This window comes from Somniosus microcephalus, chromosome 17 (genome assembly GCF_052327205.1).
Source record: "Somniosus microcephalus isolate GS21.2 chromosome 17, FLI_Smic_1.0, whole genome shotgun sequence".
Classification (NCBI taxonomy): Eukaryota; Metazoa; Chordata; class Chondrichthyes; order Squaliformes; family Somniosidae; genus Somniosus; species Somniosus microcephalus.
In genome coordinates this window covers 54,726,453-54,752,427 of record NC_141003.1, presented here as the reverse complement: position 1 = coordinate 54,752,427, position 25,975 = coordinate 54,726,453, and the positions used below count along the sequence as shown (strand labels likewise).

Here is a 25,975-nt window from a genome sequence, read left to right as displayed (position 1 = left end):
ACCATATGAGTGTCTGTTGTATGCCATGTGGCTGTATGAAATGTAATTCTGCCACTAGGTTGCTGAGAGGTCTCCATCTCTCCATCTCCCACTGCCAGCAGCTCTGCAACTCGTGATATCTCCAGGGCCCCCTCCTCTGTTGGAGTCAGTTGCATCAATACTGGAGGGCCATCTCCAGCTCTCTGCCTCTCCCACGTGTTCTGGGCTCTTTTCACTTGCAAGGAGGGAAAGAAGAGAATTGTGAATGAGAGTGATGGAATGAGTGTAAGAAATGGATGGGCACAACACAATCCTCATCAGGAGGTTCCACTGAGGAACATATCCAGGCCATAGTGAGAAATATGGAGGAACTTCAACTTCTTGCTCTGGGGAACAGATGTGTTCACCTTGACAAGAGAAATTGGTGCATTCTTATTGAGCAACATTTCATTCCTCCACCATTTCCACCACCTCCAGCGTGATCCCACCACCAAACACATCTTCCCCTCACCTCCCCTTTCAGCATTCCGAAGGGACCGCTCCTTCCACGACACCCTGGTCCACTCCTCTATCACCCCCAATACCCCTTCCCCTTTGCTCGGCACCTTCCCGTGCAAGCGCAGGAGATGCAACACATGCCCCTTTACCTCCATCCTTCCCACTGTCCAGGGCCCCAAACACTCCTTCCAGGTGAAACAGCGATTTAGTTGTACTTCTTGCAATTTACTATACTGTATTCGCTGCTCACGATGCAGTCTCCTCTACAGTGGAGAGACCAAATGCAGATTGGGTGACCGCTTTGCAGAACACCTCCGTTCAGTCTGTAAGGGTGACCCCGAGCTTTCAGTCGCCTGTCACTTTAATTGCCCGCTCCACTCCCACTCTGACCTCTCCGTCTTCAACCTCTTACACTGTTCCAATGAAGCTCAACATAAGCTCGAGGAACAGCACCTCATCTTTCGAATAGGCACTGTTCTGCCCTCGCAACGCGTTTCTATGCAGAGCTAGACAGATAGCGAACAACTCGATATCTTCCAATAAAATCACAAGGCTTGACTTTTCTTGTAACGCTTTACTGAACGATTCTAATTGTAAAACTGAAATACAACACAGAAATGGAAGCACACATTAGTATACAGGCGCATAACTGATATGTATACACAGATTTAGGTACGCCTGAGCAACACAGTACATTTAGTAAACTGGGAGGCATTCTCTTTAAATTAGCCCTGTACATAGTGTATGAAAATACAGCTACTAGTTAATCAGCTAGACAGAGAAAAGTTACAACTAAACATTTTCTACAACATACAGTGCACATTAATCATCCATAGCATTCTAAAATACTTACAGACAAACAATTTCCAAGACTCAAGCATGGGGACAATACAACTGCCCGGAGCCTGTGCTGCTGTAGGAGCACCGTGGTGTAGGTCTGTGTCCCAGCGAGGACTCCACGAGGACTACGTAGCAGTCCTGTGGGGAGCGTGATGACCTCATCACGCTCGGTAGCGTTGTCCGCGCTTGGGGCGTCACGTGATGCGCGTGGTCGCGTTTCTGGCCGTGGAGGCCGAAGTCGGGAGCGGGAGCTGGAGGCCAGGCTGAGCCGATGCTTGCCGCGGGAGCGGAAGATCGCGTCACTCCCGGCGGCTGGTAGATGCGGCCGAAGACGCTAGGCCGGGCTGTGCCGGCAGCCTTTCTGGAAGGCCGAGTCGGGCCGGCAGCCGCCTCACGCACGTCACGTCGTACGTGCCGTGACGTCAGCACGCTACGTTGTACGTGACGTGACGTCAGCACGCTAAGGCGCGTCTTAAAGGGGCAATGGCCCTAAAAGGTAAGTTAAAGGGGCAACGGCCCCAACAGGTAGGTTATACATATATAAGTAAGTTAAATACATACAGTGAGGTTAAGTTAGAGGGAGAGACAGCACACTCCCCGCTTGGTACAATTCCATTTGTACCACTACAGATACAAAATAACCTGGAGAAAACGTCCTTTGGCTGCCACACGCTCAGAGTCCGTTCTCTAGATTTCTTCGGAAAGGAGGACTACGATCTCTGAGACTGGCCTCGGAAACACCTTGACAGTCTCTTCCTTGACGGTCTTCACCTCCACCTTGTGGACCCTCTTGTCCCTGCTCGGCAGAGTTTTGACGGCTAGTCCCACTGACCGTTCGTTTGTGTGCTTGGCTGTCTTTCAGCAAGACGACATCTCTCACTTTGACATTCGGCTTGTCTTCTGTCCATTTCCTACGGCTCTGTAGGGTGGGCGAATACTCTCCTCCCCATCTCTTCCAAGAAGTGTCTGCACGACACTGTACTTGCTTCCACTGCTTCCCGTGCAGCTCGGCCATGTCGAAGTTTCCAGAGGGAGCTGAAATAGCACTCATCTTTTGAGTCAGGAGCATCGCTGGGGTGGGGACTGCAGGCGTGTCTGGGTCGGTGGACCCCGGCACCAGGGTTCTCCTGAGCGAGCAGAGGCGCCCCGCAGCCTGCTCCCCGCTACTCGGAAGACAGCGTCCAGGAGGGCGAAACGGCAGGGGTGCCGCCCAGCTGTGTCTATCGTCCTTGGACCTTTCAAGCACTGAGCATCCTAGGCCATCTGTGCTCACAGTGGGGCCTGCCTCTTCCTCACAGGCAGAGGAGGTTGACCTATGATGCTGCGTCATGTCGTCGTAGTCCTCCTTTGCCTGGATCCTGTTTGGGCATGGGCTGAGACAGGATGTGCGACCGTTGCACGACACGTTTGCTTTATAGACGCTGACATCCGCTGGTTTGTGGACTGTTCCCAGGCAAACTCCACCCACGAGGACCCATCCCAAGTCAAGCCGCTGCGCATAGGGAGCATCGTGGGGCCCGTTGATGTGCTCACGTACCTTGTGCACCCTTAAGATGTCTCTTCCCAAGAGTAGGAGGATTGGAGCGTCCGGGTCCACAGCTGGAATCTTATTGGCAATTGGCTGTAGGTGGGGCTGATGGCGTGCGACCTCTGGGGAGGGGATTTCCGTCCTGTCCTCTGGCATCATGTCGCACTCAATCAAGGTGGGGAGGGGAAGCTGTAGTTTCCCATCCATGGACTCGATCATGAAGTTCCCGACTCTCCTACCCGTAGTATCTGTTGTCCCTGCACAGGTTTTTAGCGTGTACGGAGCGGTGCTGGCCTTGACGTCGAAGAGATTGAAGAATTCCGTCTTCGCTAGGGACTTGTTGCTTTGCTCATCGAGCACTGCATACATTTTGATTGCCTTCTCCTTTCTCCCTGCAGGATATGCTTTAACCAAGCAGATTTTGGAGCATGAGCGTGGGCTGCTTGCATTTCCGCAAACCTCTGTACACTTGGAGGTGACTGAAGATGTGCTTTCGCTTTGCTCCCCGCTATCCTCTTTGTCAACCGCGGCGCTCTCGGTGGTTGACGGAGGAGGACCTGGATGCAGGGCTGCTATGTGTTTTTCGCTGTTGCACTCAAGGCACTTGATTGTCGCCTTGCAGTCTTTTGCCATGTGCGTAGTCGACCCACAACACCTGAAGCAGATGCGGTTCTCTCTCAGGTATGACGTGCGCTCATCAATGGGCTTGTCTCTAAAGCTTCGACACTTTTTGAGTGGGTGGGGCTTCTTGTGTATAGGACACTGACGATCTGGGTCATCCACTTCATTCCCAGCAGAACTGGATTGGTTGACTGAGGGTTCGGCTGGAACCTCTGTTTTGTGCACACTCACAGAGGCTTTGTTGCTGTCCTTTGTGGGTTTCTCTGTTCTCGAAGGAGCGTAACTGCTGGAGGTGGAGAAAGCGAAACTTGGATCATTCCTCACCCTTGCCTGTTGTTGGACAAACCTGGAGAAGAGAGAGAAGGGGGGAAATGCCACTCCATTTTCCTCCTTGTACTTGGATCCCTTAGCTATCCATTTCTCTTGAAGATTGTGGGGGAGCTTTTCCACTATTGGGTTTACCCCGCGAGCCGTATCCAAATACGAGAGGCCGGTCAGGTAACCTTCTCCCTTGGCACACTCCAGTTCGAGGAGAATGTCGCCCAGTTCTCTGAGCTTGACATTATCCTTGTTGGTTAGCTTCGGGAAGTCCTCAAGCTTCTTGAGCAGTGCGTGTTCGATGACTTCTGGTGTCCCATAACAGTCGTTGAGACGTTGCCAAACCAGGTGGAGGCCTGCTGTGGGATTGAGGACGTGCGCTGAGCGAATTCTCTTCGCCTGCCTTGACGACTCGGCTCCGAGCCACTTTGTCATCAAGTCTAGTTCTTCTCTGGCTGACAGATTCAAGTCCTTGGTGGTACTCAGGAAGGATGCTCTCCATGACCAATAATTTTCAGGACGGTCATCGAATTCTAGGAGGCCTGAACTTAACAATTCTCGGCGAGTAAGGTACCTGGCGAAGTCTTGTGCGCCTTGCGGCTCGGGCGAGGACTGCTTAGCTGGATTGGCCGAGTGTTGTGGAGGTCTCTGCAGGTGAGTCTTACTCGTTTCTTCTCTTTTGAGCTCAGTGTCTCCGAAAACGGGCCGTTTGTTGCTGGGGTGAGTAGCTAGTTCTACGTCGAGATACCTGAATGTTTCCTTTGGGAACACTTTGGAGTGTTGTTGGACATACTCATTTGTACGTTGCACTGGACTGAGGGGCTGTTCCAGGTCATATGTTTCCTGGCTGGGCTCCCCGCGTTCGCTCTCCTCATCTTCTTCATAAGCTGCGGCTTCGGCTTTAGCGGCAGCGGCAGCTCTCTGGCTTTGGAGAATGTGGAGAATGGCAGCGATATCAGCTCTCTGCTTTACAAGGTCGGCTTTCTGCTTCATCGCACTAGCTTCGAGGTCAGCTCTCTGCTTCATCACACTAGCGTCGAGGTCGGCTCTCTGCTTCATGAGGTCAGCTTCTTTTTCAGCGAAGGACAATTGCGCTTGGGTGGCCTTTGCCTTGGCACGTGCTTTGGCGGCTGTAGAAGCTGTCGATGACGACGGTCTGCTGGACCGCCGAGATGACCTAGAGGATACTTTAGAGAACTGTGACTTGGCGTCGTTTGCTGGGAGAGCTGTCGGTGACGACGGTCTGCTGGACCGCCGAGATGTTCTAGAGGATACTTTAGAGAACTGTGACTTGGCGTCGTTTGCTGGGAGAGCTGTCGGTGACGACGGTCTGCTGGACCGCCGAGATGTTCTAGAGGCTGCTTTAGAGGACTGTGACTTGGCCTCGTTTGCTGGGAGAGGCTCATTCTTCTCGATTGGCTGGTCGACTTCCTCTAGAGTATATTGTTTTCCTGAGCGTAGACTCATGGTAGCTGAGTGGTATCTTCCTGTGCTTGAGCCCGCTGTGCTGCTGTCTTTTTACTGTTCTGCCCTCGCAACGCGTTTCTATGCAGAGCTAGACAGATAGCGAACAACTCGATATCTTCCAATAAAATCACAAGGCTTGACTTTTCTTGTAACGCTTTACTGAACGATTCTAATTGTAAAACTGAAATACAACACAGAAATGGAAGCACACATTAGTATACAGGCGCATAACTGATATGTATACACAGATTTAGGTACGCCTGAGCAACACAGTACATTTAGTAAACTGGGAGGCATTCTCTTTAAATTAGCCCTGTACATAGTGTATGAAAATACAGCTACTAGTTAATCAGCTAGACAGAGAAAAGTTACAACTAAACATTTTCTACAACATACAGTGCACATTAATCATCCATAGCATTCTAAAATACTTACAGACAAACAATTTCCAAGACTCAAGCATGGGGACAATACAACTGCCCGGAGCCTGTGCTGCTGTAGGAGCACCGTGGTGTAGGTCTGTGTCCCAGCGAGGACTCCACGAGGACTACGTAGCAGTCCTGTGGGGAGCGTGATGACCTCATCACGCTCGGTAGCGTTGTCCGCGCTTGGGGCGTCACGTGATGCGCGTGGTCGCGTTTCTGGCCGTGGAGGCCGAAGTCGGGAGCGGGAGCTGGAGGCCAGGCTGAGCCGATGCTTGCCGCGGGAGCGGAAGATCGCGTCACTCCCGGCGGCTGGTAGATGCGGCCGAAGACGCTAGGCCGGGCTGTGCCGGCAGCCTTTCTGGAAGGCCGAGTCGGGCCGGCAGCCGCCTCACGCACGGCACGTCGTACGTGCCGTGACGTCAGCACGCTACGTTGTACGTGACGTGACGTCAGCACGCTAAGGCGCGTCTTAAAGGGGCAATGGCCCTAAAAGGTAAGTTAAAGGGGCAACGGCCCCAACAGGTAGGTTATACATATATAAGTAAGTTAAATACATACAGTGAGGTTAAGTTAGAGGGAGAGACAGCACAGGCACTTTACAGCCTTCTGGACTCAACATCGAGTTAAACAATTTCAGATCATAACCTCTGCCTCTATCATCATTTTTTTAATCTCTCTCACATGGCAGCTGTTGATCATTCTGCAATTGCCATTTACACTCCATCTAGATTCAGCTTTTGTTTCTTACCTTGTCCCACTACCATCTCCTTTTACCTTGCACCATCATCAGTTTTGTCTCTTAATCTCTCCTGCCATCCAACCTATCACAGACCTTCCCTTTTGTTCTTTCCTCCCCTCCCCTTTCTCCCTGCCCCTATACTTTCTTAAAAACCTGTTAAATCTCCAACTTTTTCCAGTTCTGATGAAGGGTCATCGACCTGAAACGTTAACTCTGTTTCTCTCTCTAAAGATTCTGCCTGACTTGCTGAGCATTTCCAGCATTTTCTGTTTTTATTTCATTTCTCTTTCAAGGTAACCTTTAACATGTCCATTGTTCCTCACTGCTCATATCTCATAGACCGGTGCTACCTGCAGTTCCAAACTGTCATGTGATAATGTACAAGTACAATATTTTATTTACCTGAGCTTTGTTTGGTTGAAACACATGCCTCTTTTGTCTTTCAGCTGGAAACTCTGCAATAATTGCCAATACATTCAAGCTGGACTATGACAATGTCTCTGTTGTCAGATTCTATACATTAAATATAGTTGTTACAGACCTGGGAGCTCATACAACAACATGTAACCTGAACGTATCATTGATTCCCATTAACGAAGGTCCTATATGTGATGCTGAATTTGTAGCAGGGACAGGTGAAGATATTTAAATTATTAATCTTGACCTGTAGTTGAATAGCGATTGCATTGAATTGGATTATTTTCTGGTAACAAATTCTGCCTCCTTGTCTGTTTGTACTTCATGCACCAATTACCAGATTAGAATGGATGTGAATCCATCCGTTGGTGGTGAGCTCATGTGGCAGTCATTTTTGCACAAATCACCAGCAGATAGAAGACAGCGGAAAATCTGCCCGGTTACAATAAGTGCAGTCTCTGTGTCAATCCTCGTGCTGTGTTGATGTGTAGCTAGAATTGTGTCCTAATGAGGACCGGAGTCCAGCCATTAATAAGAGACAGGAGCCTAGCCTTGTCTAAGAGACAGGAGCCTTTAAATAAATGGTGCCAACACGTTCGGGTCAATTTACAGTCGAGTGCTTCCAGCAACGATCTGCACTCAAAGGGAGCTCAAGTCAATGATAGGGCTGCAAGACTGTGGTACCGATTATCTAACCCCGTTCGGTTGTTTTGTGGGAATGTGGGACCAATAATAATAGAAATAAATAATCGAAATAAATAAATATGATCTGATAGCCATTACAGAAACATGGCTGCAGGATGACATAGATTGGGACCTGAATATTGAAGGGTACATGACATTTAGGAAGGACAGGAAGGTGGGAACAGGTGGAGGGGTGGCTCTGTTAATTAATGATGGTATTAGCACAATAGAGAGGGATGACCTAAGTTCAGGAAACCAGGATGTAGAAACGGTTTGGGTAGAGATTAGAAATAATGGCCCAGTAATTCCGTTCCAAACGCGTGAGTACGGTCGGGGTACTCACGCGTCTGGCCGGAGGAAATGCCGGTTTTCAGCATGCACAGCGCATGCGGAGAAAACCGGCATTTCCTGTCCTCTGAACGAAGGGGTTCAGAGGCACAGCGCGTGCGACTGCACAGGCAGCGCGTGCGCAGTGAACTTCGTCGATTTCATTCATGGATTCAGTGAGGTTAAGTCCTTACAACTTACACATGAAAAAAGCATGTGTAAAGTTGCTCCAGAGGCTGCGGAGGAAGATATATTTTATCGTGGAGCTTCTGAAAGGCAATATTTTTGTTTGGGAAAGGGAGGAAAGTTATTTTAAGAAATGATGAGGTAAGTTTTAAAGTTAAATTTTTTTTTTTTAAACGGGTTTTCAGTACTGTAGGTAGAAGGAGCAATTGTGGCTGTGTGAATTGAATTTGCGTGTCCTTTTAAAATGAGACCTCAAGGGGCGTGTCTCACTTGCACTGCGTGCTCTAGGCTTCACGCTGGCTGCACTCCTGGGCGGCGTGACATCAGACGCTGCCCGGGAGTCAACATTTTAAAACAGGAATTCCAGGCGTCCCTGAAGCTCAGCGGCCGGCGCGTCGGGTAAGTGCAGATTGGGGGCTTGCACGCGCGGCAAGCCCCCAACCCAAATTTCTGCCCCAATAAAGGCAAGAAGTCACTTGTGGGAGTTGTGTACAGGCCCCCTAACAGTAACCACATGGTAGGATGGAGTATAAAGGAAGAAATAGTGGGAGCTTGTCAGAAGGGTACAGCAATAATCATGGGGGATTTTAATCTGCATATAGACTGGAAAAATCAGATGGGCAAAGGTAGCATAGATGAGGAGTTCATGGAATGCTTTCGGGATAGTTTCTTACGACAGCACGTTCTGGAGCCAATCAGAGAGCAGGCTATACTAGACCTGGTATTGTGCAACGAGATAGGATTAATTAATGACCTTATAGTGAAGGCGCCCCTAGGTAGCAGTGATCATAATATGATTGAATTTTACATTCAGTTTGAGAGAGAGAAGAGTGGGTCCAAGACTAGTATTTTAAACTTAAATAAGGGCAATTATGAGGGCATGAAAGCAGAGCTAGCTAAAGTGAATTGGCAAATTAGGTTAAGGGATAGGTCAATAGAGTTGCAGTGGCAGACATTTAAGGGGATATTTCAAAATACACAGGATATATACATTCCAACAAGAAAGAAAAATTCCAAGGGGAGGACCCACCATCCGTGGTTAACTAAATGTGGTGATTATTCCTTGATTAGTAAAAGTATTGTGATTCGTTGTTTGTTAACTGCCTTGGGATATGTGTTGTAATCTCATTGGTAGTTGATGATCACATGATGTGTTGTGGCTACCTTAAATTCAGTCCTTTTCTAGCTTTAGTTGGGACTGGATGTAGAAAGATATGCTGCCGATTTTAAAGTTAATAAAGCCTAACTTTGGAAGGCAAATCTATTCTTTATTTCACTAAAAAAAGTTAAAGATAGTATTAAACTTAAAGAAAAAGCATATAATTGCACAAAGATGGGTGGCAGGTCAGAAGATTGGACAGAATATAAAAAACAGCAAAGAATGACTAAAAGATTAAAAAGGAGAGAAAAATTAGAGTACGAGAGAAAGCTAGCTAGAAATATAAAAACAGATAGTAAGAGTTTCTATAGATATTTAAAAAAGAAAAGAGTTAACAAAGTGAGCGTTGGTCCTATAAAAAGTGAGTCTGGGGAATTAATAATGGAAAATAAGGAGATGGCAGTTGAATTGAACAGGTACTTTGCATCGGTCTTCACTATAGAGGATACAAGTAACATCCCAGAAATAGCTGTAAATCAGGAAATGGAAGGGAAGGAGGAACTCAAGAAAATTATAATCACCAGGGAAGTGGTACTGAGCAAATTGTTGGAGCTGCGGGCTGACAAGTTCCCGGGTCCTGATGGACGTCATCCTAGGGTCTTAAAAGAAGTGGCTAGTGAGATAGTTGATGCGTTGGTTTTAATTTTCCAAAATTCCCTAGATTCGGGGAAGGTTCCTTTAGATTGGAAAATAACGAATGTAACTCCTTTATTCAAAAAGGGAGGGAGATATAAAGCAGGAAACTACAGGCCAGTTAGCTTAACATCTGTCATAGGGAAGATGTTAGAAGATATTATTAAAGACATTATAGCAGGACATTTAGAAAAGTTCAAAGTAATCAGGCAGAGTCAACATGGTTTTGTGCAAGGGAAATCATGTTTAACCAATTTATTGGAGTTCTTTGAAGAAGTAACATGTGCTGTGGATAAAGGAGAACTGGTGGATGTACTGTACTTAGATTTCCAGAAGGCAATTGATAAGGTGCTACATCAAAAGTTATTGTGGAAAATAAAAGCTCATGTTGTAGGGGGTAACATATTGGCGTGGATAGAAGATTGGCTAGCTAACAGGAAACAGGGAGTAGGCATAAATGGGTAATTTTCTGATTGGCAAGATGTAACGAGTGGTGTGCCAAAGGGATCAGTGCTGGGGCCTCAACTTTTTACAATTTATATAAATGACTTGGATGAAGGGACTGAAGGTATGGTTGCTAAATTTGCTGATGACACAAAGATAGGTAGGAAAGTAAACTGTGAAAAGGACATAAGGAGGCTACAAAGGGATATAGATAAGTTAAGTGAGTGGGCAAAGATCTGGCAAATGGAGTATAATGTGGGAAAATGTGAAGTTGTCCATTTTGGCAGGAAGAATAAAAAAGAAGCATATTATCTAAATGGTGAGAGATTGCAGAGCTCTGAGATGCAGAGGGATCTGGGTGTCCTAGTGCATGAATCACAAAAGGTTACTATGCAGGTACAGCAAGTAATTAGGAAAGCTAATAGAATGTTATCGTTTATTGCAAGGGGAATTGAATACAAACGTAGGGAGGTTATGCTTCAGTTACACAGGGCATTGGTGAGCCCACATCTGGAGTACTGTGTACAGTATTGGTCTCCTTATTTAAGGAAGGATGTAAATGCGTTGGAAGCAGTTCAGAGAAGGTTTACTAGACTAATACCTGGAATGGGTGGGTTGCCTTATGAGGAAAGGTTGGACAGGCTAGGCTTGTATCCGCTGGAGTTTAGAAGAATAAGAGGTGACTTGATTGAAACATATAAGATCCTGAGGGGTCTGGACAGGGTGGATGTGGAGTGGATGTTTCCTCTTGTAGGAGAATCTAGAACTAGGGGTCACTGTTTAAAAATAAGGCGTCGCCCAATTAAGACAGAGATGAGGAGAAATTTTTTCTCACAGAGGGTCGTCAGTCTTTGGAACTCTCTTCCTCAGAGGGCTGTGGAAGCAGAGTCTTTGAATATTTTTAAGGCAGAGGTAGATAGATTCTTGGTAAGCAAGGGGGTGAAAAGTTATTGGGGGTAGGCGGGAATGTGGAGTAATCAGATCAGCCATGATCTTATTGAATGGCGGCGCAGGCTCGAAGGGCCGAGTGGCCTACTCCTGCTCCTAATTCATATGTTCGTATGTTCAATAAATTTAATATCTGCCTGCTCACCCCCACCCTACAAACCTCCAATCTTCTCCTATAGCCAGGGACCGTCCCCAGCACTCCCCAGCCGCGGCCTTCTACCGCAGGCTTTCCTGACCGGCAGCTGCCAGCCTTCAGAAATGATGCTCAGCTCTTCTCCCTCCCCAACTAAAACATGGTTTACCAAACAGATTCTCATGAAGGTGGTGGCCCTTTAGTTGTCGAGAAGAAATAATACCGGGACACAAACACTTTTTTAGCCCTTAGTGGTCACGACCATTACAAGGATAAGGGGTAAGCCATTTAGGACAGAGATGAGGAGGAATTTCTTCACCCAGAGAGTGGTGAACCTGTGGCATTCTCTACCACAGAAGGAAGTTGAGGCCAATTCATTAAATATATTCAAGAAGGAGTTAGATATATTTCTTAAGACTAAAGGGATCAAGGGATATGGGGAGAAGGCAGGGACAGGGTACTGAATTTGGATGATCAGCCATGATCTCATTAAATGACGGACCAGGCTCGAGGGGCCGAATGGCCTACTCCTGCTCCTATCTTCTATGTTTCTATATATTTACTTTTTACATTAGGATTAATACTGCTGCTAATATGAAAAACTCTACTCAAGCTATTTAAACACTTAATCATTAGAATGTCTGAAACATAAACTAATTATTGCCATTAGCATCATCATTTATATATCGATATAATTTAATTTTCATTAAACACATTTCATTTGGTACAGGACCTTCTGTCACGATTCCAGAGACCAATGCTATTGGTGCCTCGGTCTATACGTTAACTGCATCTGATCCTGATGGAAATGCTTTACATGTAAGTCTTTCCTAATGATAGATTGTTTCTGCCCTTAATTAAGTTCAAGACATGTAATAGAAGATTTCATCCATTTTAGTCCTTGTGGCAATGGTACGCCCTTGATGGTCTAAGAGAATTCCATGATATTGAGAGATCAAAGGTAAAGCACCCATCACAGAGTATCCAGCCTCTGTCCTCCTCGTAGCCGCAGTGTTAATACAGTTGATCCAATTAAACATCTGGTTAATGGAGATCCCCAAGATGTTGATGGTGGGGGTCTTGGTAATCAAGGATGGTGATTGTGCATCTCTTATTGAAGATGGCCACCATCTATGACCTCCTCCTCCTAGACTTACACCTTCCCTCTCTCCTGTTCCCCTTTCTGTGCCCCATCCATATTTCTGCATTCCCCTTCTTCCATCATCCTCACACTCCCCTCGATTCCTCTCCTGTTCCCAGCTTAATCCCTATTTCCTGTCTTCATTCTCCATCACTCAATCCGCAAATGCCTTCTCCATTGCCCCACAGCTCCCTCTCCTCCATACATCCTTCTCGCTCGTGTCTCCCCATTCACCTCCCCATCCATCTTTATCCTTCTCTGTTCCTCTCCCCGCTCTCTCCTCCCCTATTCCGTCCTCTTCCTCTCTCCCGCTTTGCCTCCTCTCCAGTTATCTCCCCATACACTAACTCTGCTTGACCCGAACTCTGCACTTGGCCTTGACTCTCCCTAACTTCGGAGTTTGTTATACAAGATCCAGTTATGGGGTTCACTAAAACTGAAACCAAATCTGAATCCTGAATGAACCTGAATTCTCATTCCTAGTGTTTGATCTCAACAAATTAAGATTGAAATAAGACAGAAAATAAAGCCTATCTACAGAACTGAATATTACACTTACAGAAATATAACTTTCTCCTTTTTTCAAGTATTCCTTTCTGCCGAGTTCCTCCATCAATACCACTGCATTATTTAAGGTGGATGATTTTGGTCTAATTTCCACAGCAGCTGCTTTGAATTTTGAAAATGGTGACACGGTAAGAGATACATTATTATTACTGAATAATCAGAATATCTTCAGCACAGATACTTTATTCCAACCATTTTACAGACCTGCATCATAGATTTTGTTAATGAATTAAATCCTTAATTTTGTTCTTTCCCTTCAGCTTTTCTACGCCGTGGTATCTATTAATGACAGTGCAGCTGCAAGCCTTGCTTGCTCAGGTACGGTAACTATCACAGTTACTGATGTAAATGATGAAGTTCCAACCATCAGGTACGTTAACTATCATTCCAGTGTTGACGGAAAGATCAGTTCTCACTTGCACTGGTGGTTCTTTGGTTTATTAAACAGGAATATTTATCACATTTTCAGCTCCTGTCCATCAAGTACATTAACCATGAATGAAGAAGAGGCTGCTGGGACAACACTAATAACTTTATTTGCCTCAGACGGTGATAACAATGAGACCCTGACTTTTAGCTTTGCAGTAGATGAACCTTCCTTCGAAATCCACCAATGTAAGAACACAATTACCTATGAACAGTGGCAAGTGAGTCCATCCTAGTTCAAAGGATAAAATTGCAATATTATATTTTTCCCACGATAGCAAATCTCCCATGACATTGGTCATGGTGATGTTTTATTTTTGTGATATTTGTGCCTGTTGTATTATGTTTGTGTCAAGTTTCTGCCTCTGATTTTGTGCCAAGTTCACGTGTGATTCTTTGTCCTGTGTTGTGTGTCTCTTTGCTCTAATATTTGTTTCTGTACTTTGATCTGTGGGTGTGATGTTTCCTTACATTTGGTGTTTGTATGTGTGCATAATCTCTCTTTGTTGATGATGATATGTCTGCTGTGTGCATGTGGTTCTATCTCTCTGTGATCTGTGCTTATTGGGGTGATCTCATTTGCTAATTCGATGGAGTATAACTATGGATAAGTGTGGCACATCTATGAGTTTTCTTTTTGTTTTTGTGTTATGGTTGTGTTTTTTTGCACTGATTTGTCTTTATTGTATTTTCTGTGTGGAAATAGCCTGGATTTTGCAGTAAAATAACGGTGAAGCTATCAACACTCACCGGCATTAAAGTGTAAATCAGACAGCAACTTCCGGTGACCACACATGCGCAGTAAAACGCGGTAATCAGGAAGTTGCTGTCTGAGTTGTCCTGCTCCTCCACAAGTTTTGCTATAACACTAGCTTGCTGAGAAACTCTGCATTGAAACACACGGAAGGGCATGAAGTTGCTGTACTTACATGATCGATGCACACTAAACTCACTAGAAAAAGTTAGATCCTATCCATTCCAGTGTATGTACATTTTTAACGACGTGATAAGTCATAATTACTGCTAAACCACCTCTCTGTCACTGGAAATTAACTTTTATAAAGTGGAGTCTCATGTCTTCAGATTTTAATGATTGTTCGAGATTTTTTTTAAATGACATAATTTTTACATTTTTCTTTCTTTCTTATTTCTCTCTCTCTTTCTTAATCCCATCTTTCTTTCCTTCTCTTTATTTCGCTACCTGTATCTGATTTGGCATTGAATTACATTTTCTTCATTGGCACTTCCTGGTTCAGACTCTGTGCTGCACAGTGATGATTCTTCAATCTGATTGGCTAAGGAGATACACAGTGCTTGCCCTATTCAGACAGGACCCAGATCCCCTGTAGAGGGCACTGGTCCAAAATGGCTCTCTAATTACAGCAAGATCCAGACCAAAAACCCATAGAAAGTCTGTGGGTACGTGTATTGAATGGCTGGCGCCATTCATTCGCCACTGACTGCAAAATCAGTGCATTTGTGTATTTGTTTAATATCATGTAGCTATTTGTGTGTTGCTGTTTTGTAGTTTGATGGGTTGGTTTGTGTTCTTATGTTCTAATATGAGTCAGAGGGGGGTCCAGATTAAATATAATGCGTTACATGTCGCACAACACAGTCCTCATCAGGAGGTACCACTGAGGAACATATCCAGGCCATAGTGAGGAATATGAAGGAACTTCAACTTCTTGCTCTGGAGGGCAGATGTGTTCACCTTGACAAGAGAGATTGGTGCATTCTTATTGAGCAACATTTCATTTCTCTTTCAAGGTAACCTTTATCCCCCACACCATCTGTCCATTATTCCTCACTGCTCATAACTCATAGACCGGTGCTATAAGCAATTCCAAACTGTCATGTGATAATGTACAATAACGATATATTATTTACCTGAGCTTTGTTTGGTTGAAACACATGCCTCTTTTGTCTTTCAGTTGGAAACACTGCAATAATTACCAATACATTTAAGCTGGACTATGACAATGTCTCGGTTGTCAGATTTTATACATTAAATATAGTTGTTACAGACCTGGGAGCTCATACAGCAACGTGTAACCTGAACGTATCATTGATTCCCATTAACGAAGGTCCTATATGTGATGCTGAATTTGAAGCAGGGGCAGGTGAAGGTATTTATATTACTAATCTTGACCTGTAGTTGAACAGTGATTGCATTGATTTGGATTTTGCTCCGGTAACAAATTCTGCCTCCTCATCTTTTGTTCTTCTTGCACCAATTACCAACAACAACCACAACTTGTATTTATATAACACCTTTAACGTAGTAAAACGTCCCAAGGCGCTTCACAGAAGTATTATAAAACAAAATTTGACACCGAGCCACATAAGGAGATATTAGGGCAGATGACCAAAGGCTTGGTCAAAGAGGTAGGTTTGAAGGAGCTTCTTAAAGGAGGAACGAGAGGTAGCGAGGCGGAGATTATTAGCGAGGGAGTTCCAGAGCTTAGGGCCTAGGCAACAGAAGGCACGGCCGCTAAAGGTTGAGCGATTATAATCAGGGATCCTCAAGAGGGCAGAATTAGAGGAGTGCTGATATCTCGGGGGGTCGTGGGGCTGGAGGAGATTAGAGATAGGGAGGGGCGAGGCCATGGAGTGATTTGAAAACAAGGATGAGAATTTTAAAATTGAGGCGCTGCTTAACCGGGAGCCAATGTAGGTCAGCGAGCACAGGGGTGATGGGTGAACGGGGCTTGAAGCGAGTTAGGACACGGGCAGCTGAGTTTTATTTGACCTCAAGTTTACTTAGGATAGAAAGTGGGAGGCCAGCCGGGAGTGCATTGGAATAGTCAAGTCTAGCGGTAACAATGGTATAGATTATTGATTTCAGCAGCAGATGAGCTGAGGCAAGGGCAGAGACTGGCGATGTTACGGAGGTGGAAATAGGCATTCTTAGTTATGTTGCGGATATGTGGTTGGAAGCACATTTAAGGGTCAAATATGACGCCAAGGTTGCGAACCGTGTGGTTCAGCCTCAGATAGATGCTAGGGAGAGGGATGGAGTCAGTGGCTAGGGAACAGATTTCATGGCGGGGACCGAAAACAACGGTTTCAATCTTCCCAATATTTAGTTGCAGGAAATTTCTGCTCATCCAGAACTGGATGCCAGACAATTTAGAGACCGTGGAGGGGTCGAGAGAAGTGGTGGTGAGGTAAAGCTGGGTGTCATCTGCATACACATAGAAACTGACGCTGTGTTTCCGGGTGATGTCACCAAGGGGCAGCATGTAGATGAGAAATAGGAGGGGGCCAAGGATAGATGCTTGGGGGACATCAGAGGTAACGATGCAGGAGCGGGAAGAGAAGCCATTGCAGGTGATTCACTGGCTACGATTTGATGGATAAGAATGGAACCAGGCGAACGCAGTCCCACCCAGCTGGACAACGGAAGAGAGGTGTTGGAGAAGGATGGAGTGGTCACCCGTGTCAAAGGCTGCAGACAGGCCAAGAAGGACGAGGAGGGACAGTTTACCTTTGTCTCAGTCACATAGGATGTAATTTGTGACTTTGATGAGAGTCGTTTCAGTATTATGGCAGGGGCGGAAACCTGATTGGAAGGATTCAAACATGCCCAGATTAGAATGGATGTGAATCCATCCATTGGTGGTGAGCTCATGTGGCAGCCACTTTTGCACAAAACACCAGCAGATAGAAGGCAGTGGAAAATCTGCCCGGTTACAGTAAGTGCAGTCTCTGTGTTGCAATCCTTGTGCCGTGTTGATGCGTAGCTAGAATTGTGTCCTAATGAGGGCAGGAGTCCAGTCACGTCTAAGAGGCAGGGGCCTTTAAATAAATGGAGCCAACACGTTAGGTTAAATTTACCAGTCAAGTGCTTCCAGCAACGATCTGCACTCAAAGGGAGCTCAAGCCAATGACAGGGCTACAACACCATCCAACCCAGTTTAGTTGTATTGCAGGAATGTGGGTCGAATCAATATAATGGCTGTGCGTCGTGTTTCCCAGGGCTCGGGAAACCCGGCAGCTAGAGGGAGGCGGGAGCTGCCAGGTGAAGCAGGTAAGTGCATTTCCAGCATTGCTTGTGGGCCAGGAGGAGCAGGAGCTCTTCCCCTCAGCCCCTCAAGCAAACATTCTGCCGTAATCCCTCCCTCCCCCGCAATGTCTCCCTCTCCACCTCCTCCTCTCCTTCCCCACAATATTCAGACCCTCCCCTACAATCTCTCCCTCACTCCTCGCTGCCGTGCTCCGAGCTGCGCTCCCCCACCAATCTTCTCCAATTGCCGGGGTCCAACCCCAGCTGCGGCCTTCTACCGCAGGCTTTCCCGACCGGCAGCCGCCAGCCTTCAGAAATGATGCTCAGCTCTTCTCCCTCCCCAACCAAAACATGGTTTAACCAAAAAGATTTTCTTGAAGTTATGGCCCTTTAGTTTATGAGAACGAAAAAAATTGGATCACTTTAGCCCTCAGTGGTCACGACCGTTACAATACATTTACTTTTTACATTAGCATTAATGCCACTGCTAATCTGAAAAACTTTACTCAAGCTATTTAAATACTTAATCATTAGTATGTCTGAAACAAACTAATTTACTGCCATTAGCATCATCAGTTATATATCGATATAATATAATTTACATTAAACATATTTCCTTTTGTCCAGGACCTTCTGTCACTATTCCAGAGACCAGTGCTATTGGTGCCTCTGTCTATAAGATTACTGCATCTGATCCTGATGGAAATACTTTACATGTAAGCCTTTTCTAATGATAGATTGTTTCTGTTCTTGATTAAGTTCAAGACTGGCGATAGAAGTTTGCAACCTTATTCTGAAGCATCTTAGTCCTTGTGGCAATGGTTTGCCCACGATGGCCTTTTGTAGGGAATTTCAGAATATTGAAAGATCAGAGGTGAACCTCTCAACACAGAGTATCCAGCCTTGTTCCTGCTCGTAGCCACGGTGTTAGTAGGTTGCTCCAATTAAACCTTTGGATAGTGGTGATCCCCAAGATATTGATGGTGGGGGCTAGGCAATCAGGGGCGATGATTGCACATCTCTTGTTGGAAATGGTCATTGTCCATGTCCTGCTCCTCCTAGTCTTCCTCCTTCCCTCTCTCCAGTTTACCTTCCTGTCCCCCAACCACTATTCACCATTCCCTTTCCCCATCTTCTAAAATCTCCCTTCTCCTGTCCCCAACTTAATCCCAATCTTCTTCCTTTATTCTCCTTCTCTCCATCCCCATTGCCCTCCCCATTTCCCCAAAGCTCCCCCTCCTCCCCATCTCCATCCCTCCTCCCTCCTGCCTTCCCATTCATCTCTCACTCCATCTATATCCTTCTCCAATCATCACCCCCACTCTCCTCTCACCTCTTCTCTCCTCATCCTCTCTCCCACCTTGCTTCCTCTCTCCAACTCCTCTGCCCAGCTCTCTGTCCTCATCTCTCCTGGTCTCCATTTGGCTCCAGTTATCTCCCCATACACGAACCCTGCTTGACCCGAACTCTGCACTTGGTCTTGACTCTCCCTATTCAACAGCACAAGAGATCAACTAGTAGATATTAAATCTTAACTTTGGAGTTTGCTATACAAGATCCAGGTGTGGGACTCACTAAAACAGAGACCAAATCTGAATCCCGAATGAACCTGTGTAGGGGGTTTTGGTTTGGGGTTTGTGTCTGGCCAGTCAGTCGTATCTGAGCTGCTCCAGCCCCATGCGGTTCGAATCACTTTCCCTCTGGTTCTGACCACCGGACTTATTACGAGCAGCGATATAAACAAAGCGAGACCAGTGGTTTGGTGCAAAGAAAACCAATGTTTATTAAAATAGAGAAAAATAAACACTATACAGAGAAAATCACTATGTATGTAACACAATTACACTTAGCGGGGGAGGAGAAACGGACACATCGAGGGAAAGTGACTAAAATGACAATTTTAGCAATCCCCTTAACTCCCACCCTTTACACCTATCTAAGTTGTCTTGTGATGGGCCAGAAAACTTATGCTCACCAGTCTCGGATGTTAGAACATCTGCTCCATGCCCCGTTGCCTGCCGATGTCTTTAGGGTTTTCACCGCCCAGAGCAGAGATACCCCAGTGATTCAAATGTAACTGCCGGTATCCTGCTTCCCTGGACGGGCTCTTCGTCGTCGATCTTCTTGATGGTAAGGCAGAGCACCGGAGTCCAGGCGAGAGAGAGAGAGAGATGGCTTCCCGAGGGACTACTTATACCCCTTTCTGGGAGCCTTTATCACTCGCCAGATCAGCCTGTTTCTTTGTCTGACCTGGACGTGTTGAAGTCTATACAAAGGAAACCGATCTGGGCCCATCGACCTGGATGGCCGGTTAATCGGTCTTTAAACATCCCATAAGTGTTTCCCTTTGTGTAACTGGTCTTGTGATGGGGCCATTCCAGTTTTAATGCCCCGTTGATCATTTCCAAACAGTGTTGATGTCAGCTAACGAAGGTCTGAATGCAGCTATTACCCGTTGATTGTCTGTGCAAACGGCCTTGATGGATTTTAATCAGAGGCCCGAATGCCACTGGTATGCTTCTCATACATAAATGCAGAAGGCCTGTCTGCCTTCTAATTTCTGGAACATTCCTTCTTTGTCAGCCCAAACTGAAACTTACAGGCCTTGGCCATGAGGTTGACTGCAGCCATCTTGTTGGGCCCTGGAGCCCTGGATTTTAAACTCAGTCCAGTCAGGGTTTCTCCAATAAGCCAAAAGTAAATCTTCAGGGGAGACATGAAATTTGCGAATCCTTTCACCTGAATGATTCCTAGTGTTTGATCTCAACAAACTAAGATTGAAATAAGACAGGAAATAAAGCCTATCTAAATGCTCACCTACAGAACTGAATATTACACTTACAGAAATATAACTTTCTCCTTTTTTCAAGTATTCCTTTCTGCCGAGTTCCTCCATCAATACCACTGCACTATTTAAGGTGAATGGTTTGGGTCAAATTTCCACAGCAGCTGCTTTGAATTTTGAAAATGGTGACACGGTAAGAGATAGATTATTATTACTGAATAATCAGAATATCTTCAGCACAGATACTTTATTCCAACCATTTTACAGACCTGCATCATAGATTTTGTTAATGGATTAAATCCTTAATTTTGTTCTTTCCCTTCAGCTTTTCTATGCCGTGGTATCGATTAATGACAGTGCAGCTGCAAGCCTTGCTTGCTCAGGCACGGTAACTATCACAGTTACTGATGTAAATGATGAAGTTCCAACCATCAGGTACGTTAACTATCATTCCAGTGTTGACGGAAAGATCAGTTCTCACTTACACTGGTGGTTCTTTGGTTTATTAAACAGGAATATTTATCACATTTTCAGCTCCTGTCCATCAAGTACATTAACCATGAATGAAGAAGAGGCTGCTGGGACAACACTAATAACTTTATCTGCCTCAGACGGTGATAACAATGAGACCCTAACTTTTAGCTTTGCAGTAGATGAGCCTTCCTTCGAAATCCACCAAGGTAAGAACACAATTAACTATTGCAAATCTCTCATGACATTACTCCTGGTGAAATCTTAATTTTTTGATTTTTGTGCCTGTTGTATTGTTTGTGTCAAGTTTCTGCATCTGATTTTGTGCCATATTCATGTGTGTTTCTTTGTCCTGTGTTGTTTGTCTCTTTGTTCTGATGTTTGTTTCTGTGTGTTGATCTGTGGATGTGATGTTTCCTTATGTTAAATCTTGGTGTTTGTATATTTGCATTATCTCTCTTTATGTTTATATCATGATATGTCTGCTGTGTGCATGTGGTTCTATCTCTCTGTGATCTGTGCTTATTGGTGTGATCTCTTTTGTTAATTCAGCGCAGTGTAACTATGGATAAGTATGGTACAGCTCTGAGTTTTTTTCTGTTTTTGAGTTTTTTGCACTGTTTTTCCTTTATGGTATTTTTCTGTCTGGTAATGTGCATTTGTATAGAAAAAAAATAGGAGCAGGAGTAGGCCATTCGGCCCTTCGAGTCTGCTCCGCCATTTAATATGATCATGGCTGATCCTCTATCTCAATACCATATTCCCGCTCTCTCCCCATACCCCTTGATGCCTTTTACATTAGAAATCTATCTATCTCCATCTTAAATCTATTCAGTGACTTGGCCTCCACAGCCTTCTGTGGTATAGAATTCCACAGGTTCATCACCCTCTGAGTGAAGAAATTTCTCATCATCTCAGTCCTGAATGTCCTACCCCATATCCTGAGACTGTGACCCCTCGTTCTAGACCCACCAGCCAGGGGAAACATCTTTCCTGCATCCAGTCTGTCTAGCCCTCTCAGAATTTTATACGTTTCAATGAGATCCCCTCTCATTCTTCGAAACTCCAATGAATACAGGCCTAGTCAACCCAATCTCTCCTCATATGATAGTCCTGCCATCCCAGGAATCAGTCTGCTCTCCCTCTATGGCAAGTATATCCTTTCTTAGGTAAGGAGACCAAAACTGCACACAGTACTCCAACTGTGGTCTCACCAAGGCCCTGTATAACTGTAGTAATACGTTCAGGCTTGGGCTGATAAGTGGCAGGTAACATTCGCACACAGAAGTGCCAGGCAATGACTATCTCCAACAAGCGAGAGCCTAACCACCTCCCCTTGACATTTAATGGCATTACCATCACCAAATCCCCAACCATCAACATCCTGGGGGTCACCATTAACCAGAAAATTAACTGGACCAGCCACATAAATACTGTGGCAACAAGAGCAGGTCAGAGGCTAGGTATTCTGTGGCGAGTGTCTCACCTCCTGATTCCCCAAAGCCTTTCCACCATCTACAGCAACTCGCCAAGGCTTCTTCGGCAGCACCTCCCAAACCCGCAACCTCTTCCACCTAGAAGGACAAGGGCAGCAGGCGCATGGGAACACCACCACCTCCAAGTTCCCCTCCAAGTCACACACCATCCTGACTTAGAAGTATATCGCCGATCCTTCTTCATCGCTGGGTCAAAATCCTGGAACTCCCTACCTAACAGCACTGTGGGAGTACCTTCACCACACGCACTGCAGCGGTTCAAGAATGCAGCTCACCACCACCTCTCAAGGGCAACTAGGGATGGGCAATAAATGCTGGCATTGCCAGCGACGCCATGATCCCATAAACGAATTTAATAAAAGTAAGACATCCTTGCTCCTATACTCAAATCCTCTTGCAATAAAGGGCAACATACCATTTGCCTTCCTAACTGGTTGCTGCATCTGCATGTTTGCTTTCAGTGACTGGTGTATAAGGGCACCCAGGTCCCTTTTTTCATCAACATTTCCCAATCTATCACCATTTAAATAATACTCTGCCTTTCTGTTTTTTCTACCGAAGTGAATAACTTCACATTCATCCACATTATACTGCACCTGCCATGTATTTGCCCAATCACTCAACTTGTCTAAATCGCCTTGAATCCTCTTTGCATCCTCCTCACAACTCACAATCCCACCTAATTTCGTGTCATCAGCCAACTTGGAAATATTACATTTGGTTCCCTCATCCAAATTATTGATCTATATTGTGAATAGCTGGGGCCCAAGCAGTGATCCCTGTGGTACCCCACTAGTCACCGCCTGCCACCCTGAAAAAGACCCATTTATACTTACTCACTATTTCCTGTCTGTTAACCAATTTTCAATCCATGCCAGTATATTACCCCCAATCCCATGTGCTTTAATTTTGCACACTAACCCCTTATGTGGGACTTTATCAAAGGCCTTCTGAAAATCCAAATACACCACATCCACTGGTTCTCCCTTATCTATTCTACCAGTTACATCCTCAAAAAACTCCAGTAGGTTTGTCAAACATGATTTCCCTTTCATAAATCCATGTTGACTTTGTCTAATCCCGTTGATATTTTCTAAGTGTCCTGTTATCACATCTTTTATAATAGACTCTAGCATTTCCCCTACTACTGATGCTAGGCTAACCGGTCTGTAGTTTTCTGTTTTCTCTCTCCCTCCTTTTTTAAATAGTGGGGTTACATTTGCCACCCTCCAATCTGCAGGAACTGTTCCATAATCTTTTGAATTTTGGAAGATGACAACCAACGCATCCGCTATTTCCATGGCTACCTCTTTTAGTACTCTGGGATTTCATAATATCGTAACTATTTGTGTGTCGCTGTTTTGTAGTTTGATGGGTTGGTTTGTGTTCTTATGCTCTAATATGAGTCAGAGAGGGAACCAGATTATTTATAATGTGTTACATGTCACGCAACACAGTCCTCGTTAGGAGGGTCCATTGAGGAACATATCCAGGCCATATTGAGGAATATGGAGGAACTTCAACTTCTTGCTCTGGGGGACAGATGTGTTCACCTTGATGAGAGAGATTGGTGCATTCTTATTGAGCAACATTTCATTCCTCCGCCATTTCCGCCACCTCCAGCGTGATCCCACCAAACACATCTTCCCCTCACCTCCCCTTTCAGCATTCCGAATAGACTGCTCCCTCCGTGACACGCTGGTCCACTCCTCTATCACCCCCAACACCCCTTCCCCTTCGCCCGGCACCTTCCCGTGCAAGCACAGGAGATGCAATACCTGCCCTTTTACCTCCTCCCTTCCCACTGTCCAGGGCCCCAAACACTCCTTCCAGGTGAAACGTCGATTTACTTGTACGTCTTGCAATCTAGTATACTGTATTCGCTGCTCACGATGCGGTCTCCTCGACATTGGGGAGACCAAACGCAGATTGGGTAACCACTTTGCAGAACACCTCCATTCAGTCCATAAGGGTGATCCCGAGCTTCCGGTCGCCTGTCACTTTAATTCTCCGCTCCACTCCCACTCTGACCTCACCGTCCTCGGCCTATTACACTGTTCCAATGAAGCTCAGCGTAAGCTCGAGGAACAGCACCTCATCTTTTGATTAGGCAATTTACAGTCTTCTGGACTCAACATCAAGTTCAACAATTTCAGATCATTACCTCTGCCCCGATCATCATTTTTTTTCTCTCTCTCACATGGCAGCTGTCGATCATTCTGCCATTTACACTTCATCTAGAGTCAGCTTCTGTTTCTTAACTTGTCCCATTACCGTCTCCTTTTGCCTTGCACCACCATCCCTTTTGTCTCTTAATCTCCCCTGTCTCCACCCTATCACAGACCTTCCCTTTGTTCTTTCCTCCCCGCCCCCTCTCCCTGCCCCTACACTTGCTTCAAAACCTGTTACATCTCAAACTTTTTCCAGTTCTGATGAAGGGTCATTGAACTGACACATTGGGCTGGATTTTCTGAATGGAGACGTGTTGGAGGCGGGTCTGCTGCTTGCCTGGTTTCAGTCCCGCCTCCATCAGCTTCTGGCCAACCAACGGGATTTTCCCGATTGACTTTGTTAAGCCCGCCCGGCGGAATCAGCAGGCCAATTAGGGGGAAGTCAGTGACAGAGCAGGTCAACGGATGATGTGTCATCTGTCAAGAATTTTTAAAGAAGAAATGTCATCGTTTGACAGCTCTGTGAAGCTGTCAAACACTGACATTCTGTGCAGTTTGATGAGTTCTTGTGTTCAGGACTCATCAAACCTTTCTACTTTGCAGAAAACAGCTGGCTGTTGGATTGGAGGATGCAACAGCCAGTCTGTGATCTCTACAATGGAGATGTTGGGGACTCAGGCTCCACAGTGGCTGAAGGCTGTAGGTAGAAACAAAGGTAAGTTAACATTTTCTAACACTTTACACTCCCCTCACATACTTACCACTCCACACTTGCACCCATCACTCACCTCTAAATCGCACTGTCAGCCCCTCCGACCCCCGCAGACCTCCTACACGGCTCCTACACCGTGGCGGGGTTCTCCCAGGTTGGGAAGCCCGCACTTCAGGACGAAAAATGGGAATAATCCTTTTTTCTGCCTGTTAACTGCAGTTAATAGGCTTTAATCCCTTCCCGCCTCCAAGGAGACAGGACCCGGGGCAGGACAGCTTCCTGTCTCCTGGCAAGAGGGCATGGAGGCGGGTTGGTGGCGGTTTTGCCACCCGCCCCCAAATTCTGCCACTTTCCCGGCAGTCTTGCCTCCATACCTGCCTCCTCGGGGCTGAGAAAATCCAGCCCGTTAACTCTGTTTCTCTCTCCACAGATACTGCCTGACCTGCTGAGCATTTTCTGTTTTTATTTCATTTCTCTTTCAAGGTAACTTTTTTATCATGTCCATTGATCCTCACTGCTCATATCTCATAGACCAGTGCTACCAGAAGTTCCAAACTGTCATGTGATAATGTTTAGCAACGATATATTATTTACCTGAGCTTTGTTTGATTGAAACACATGCCTCTTTTGTCTTTCAGCTGGAAACTCTGCAATAATTACCAATACATTCAAGCTGGACTATGACAATGTCTCTGTTGTCAGATTCTATACATTAAATATAGTTGTTACAGACCTGGGTGCTCATACAGCAATGTGTAACCTGAACGTATCATTGATTCCCATTAACGAAGGTCCTATATGTGATGTTGCATTTGAAGCAGGGACAGGTGAAGATATTTAAATTATTAATC

At 45.6% G+C, this 25,975-nt stretch overlaps 1 protein-coding gene across 1 annotated transcript in view; it reads left to right on the top strand.

The window, feature by feature from the left end:
• LOC147105726 (protocadherin Fat 4-like) overlaps window positions 1-25,975 on the top strand; it is a 159,418-nt gene that overhangs the window by 17,201 nt on the left and 116,242 nt on the right. Inside the window, exons 8-18 of the mRNA XM_086010940.1 lie at window positions 6,862-7,050; window positions 12,077-12,165; window positions 13,075-13,182; window positions 13,315-13,424; window positions 13,524-13,669; window positions 15,415-15,609; window positions 18,117-18,205; window positions 20,360-20,467; window positions 20,600-20,709; window positions 20,809-20,954; window positions 25,763-25,951. Of these exons, the coding sequence (XP_085867066.1) occupies window positions 6,862-7,050; window positions 12,077-12,165; window positions 13,075-13,182; window positions 13,315-13,424; window positions 13,524-13,669; window positions 15,415-15,609; window positions 18,117-18,205; window positions 20,360-20,467; window positions 20,600-20,709; window positions 20,809-20,954; window positions 25,763-25,951 (1,479 nt within the window). The remainder of the gene's footprint in view (window positions 1-6,861; window positions 7,051-12,076; window positions 12,166-13,074; window positions 13,183-13,314; window positions 13,425-13,523; window positions 13,670-15,414; window positions 15,610-18,116; window positions 18,206-20,359; window positions 20,468-20,599; window positions 20,710-20,808; window positions 20,955-25,762; window positions 25,952-25,975) is intronic.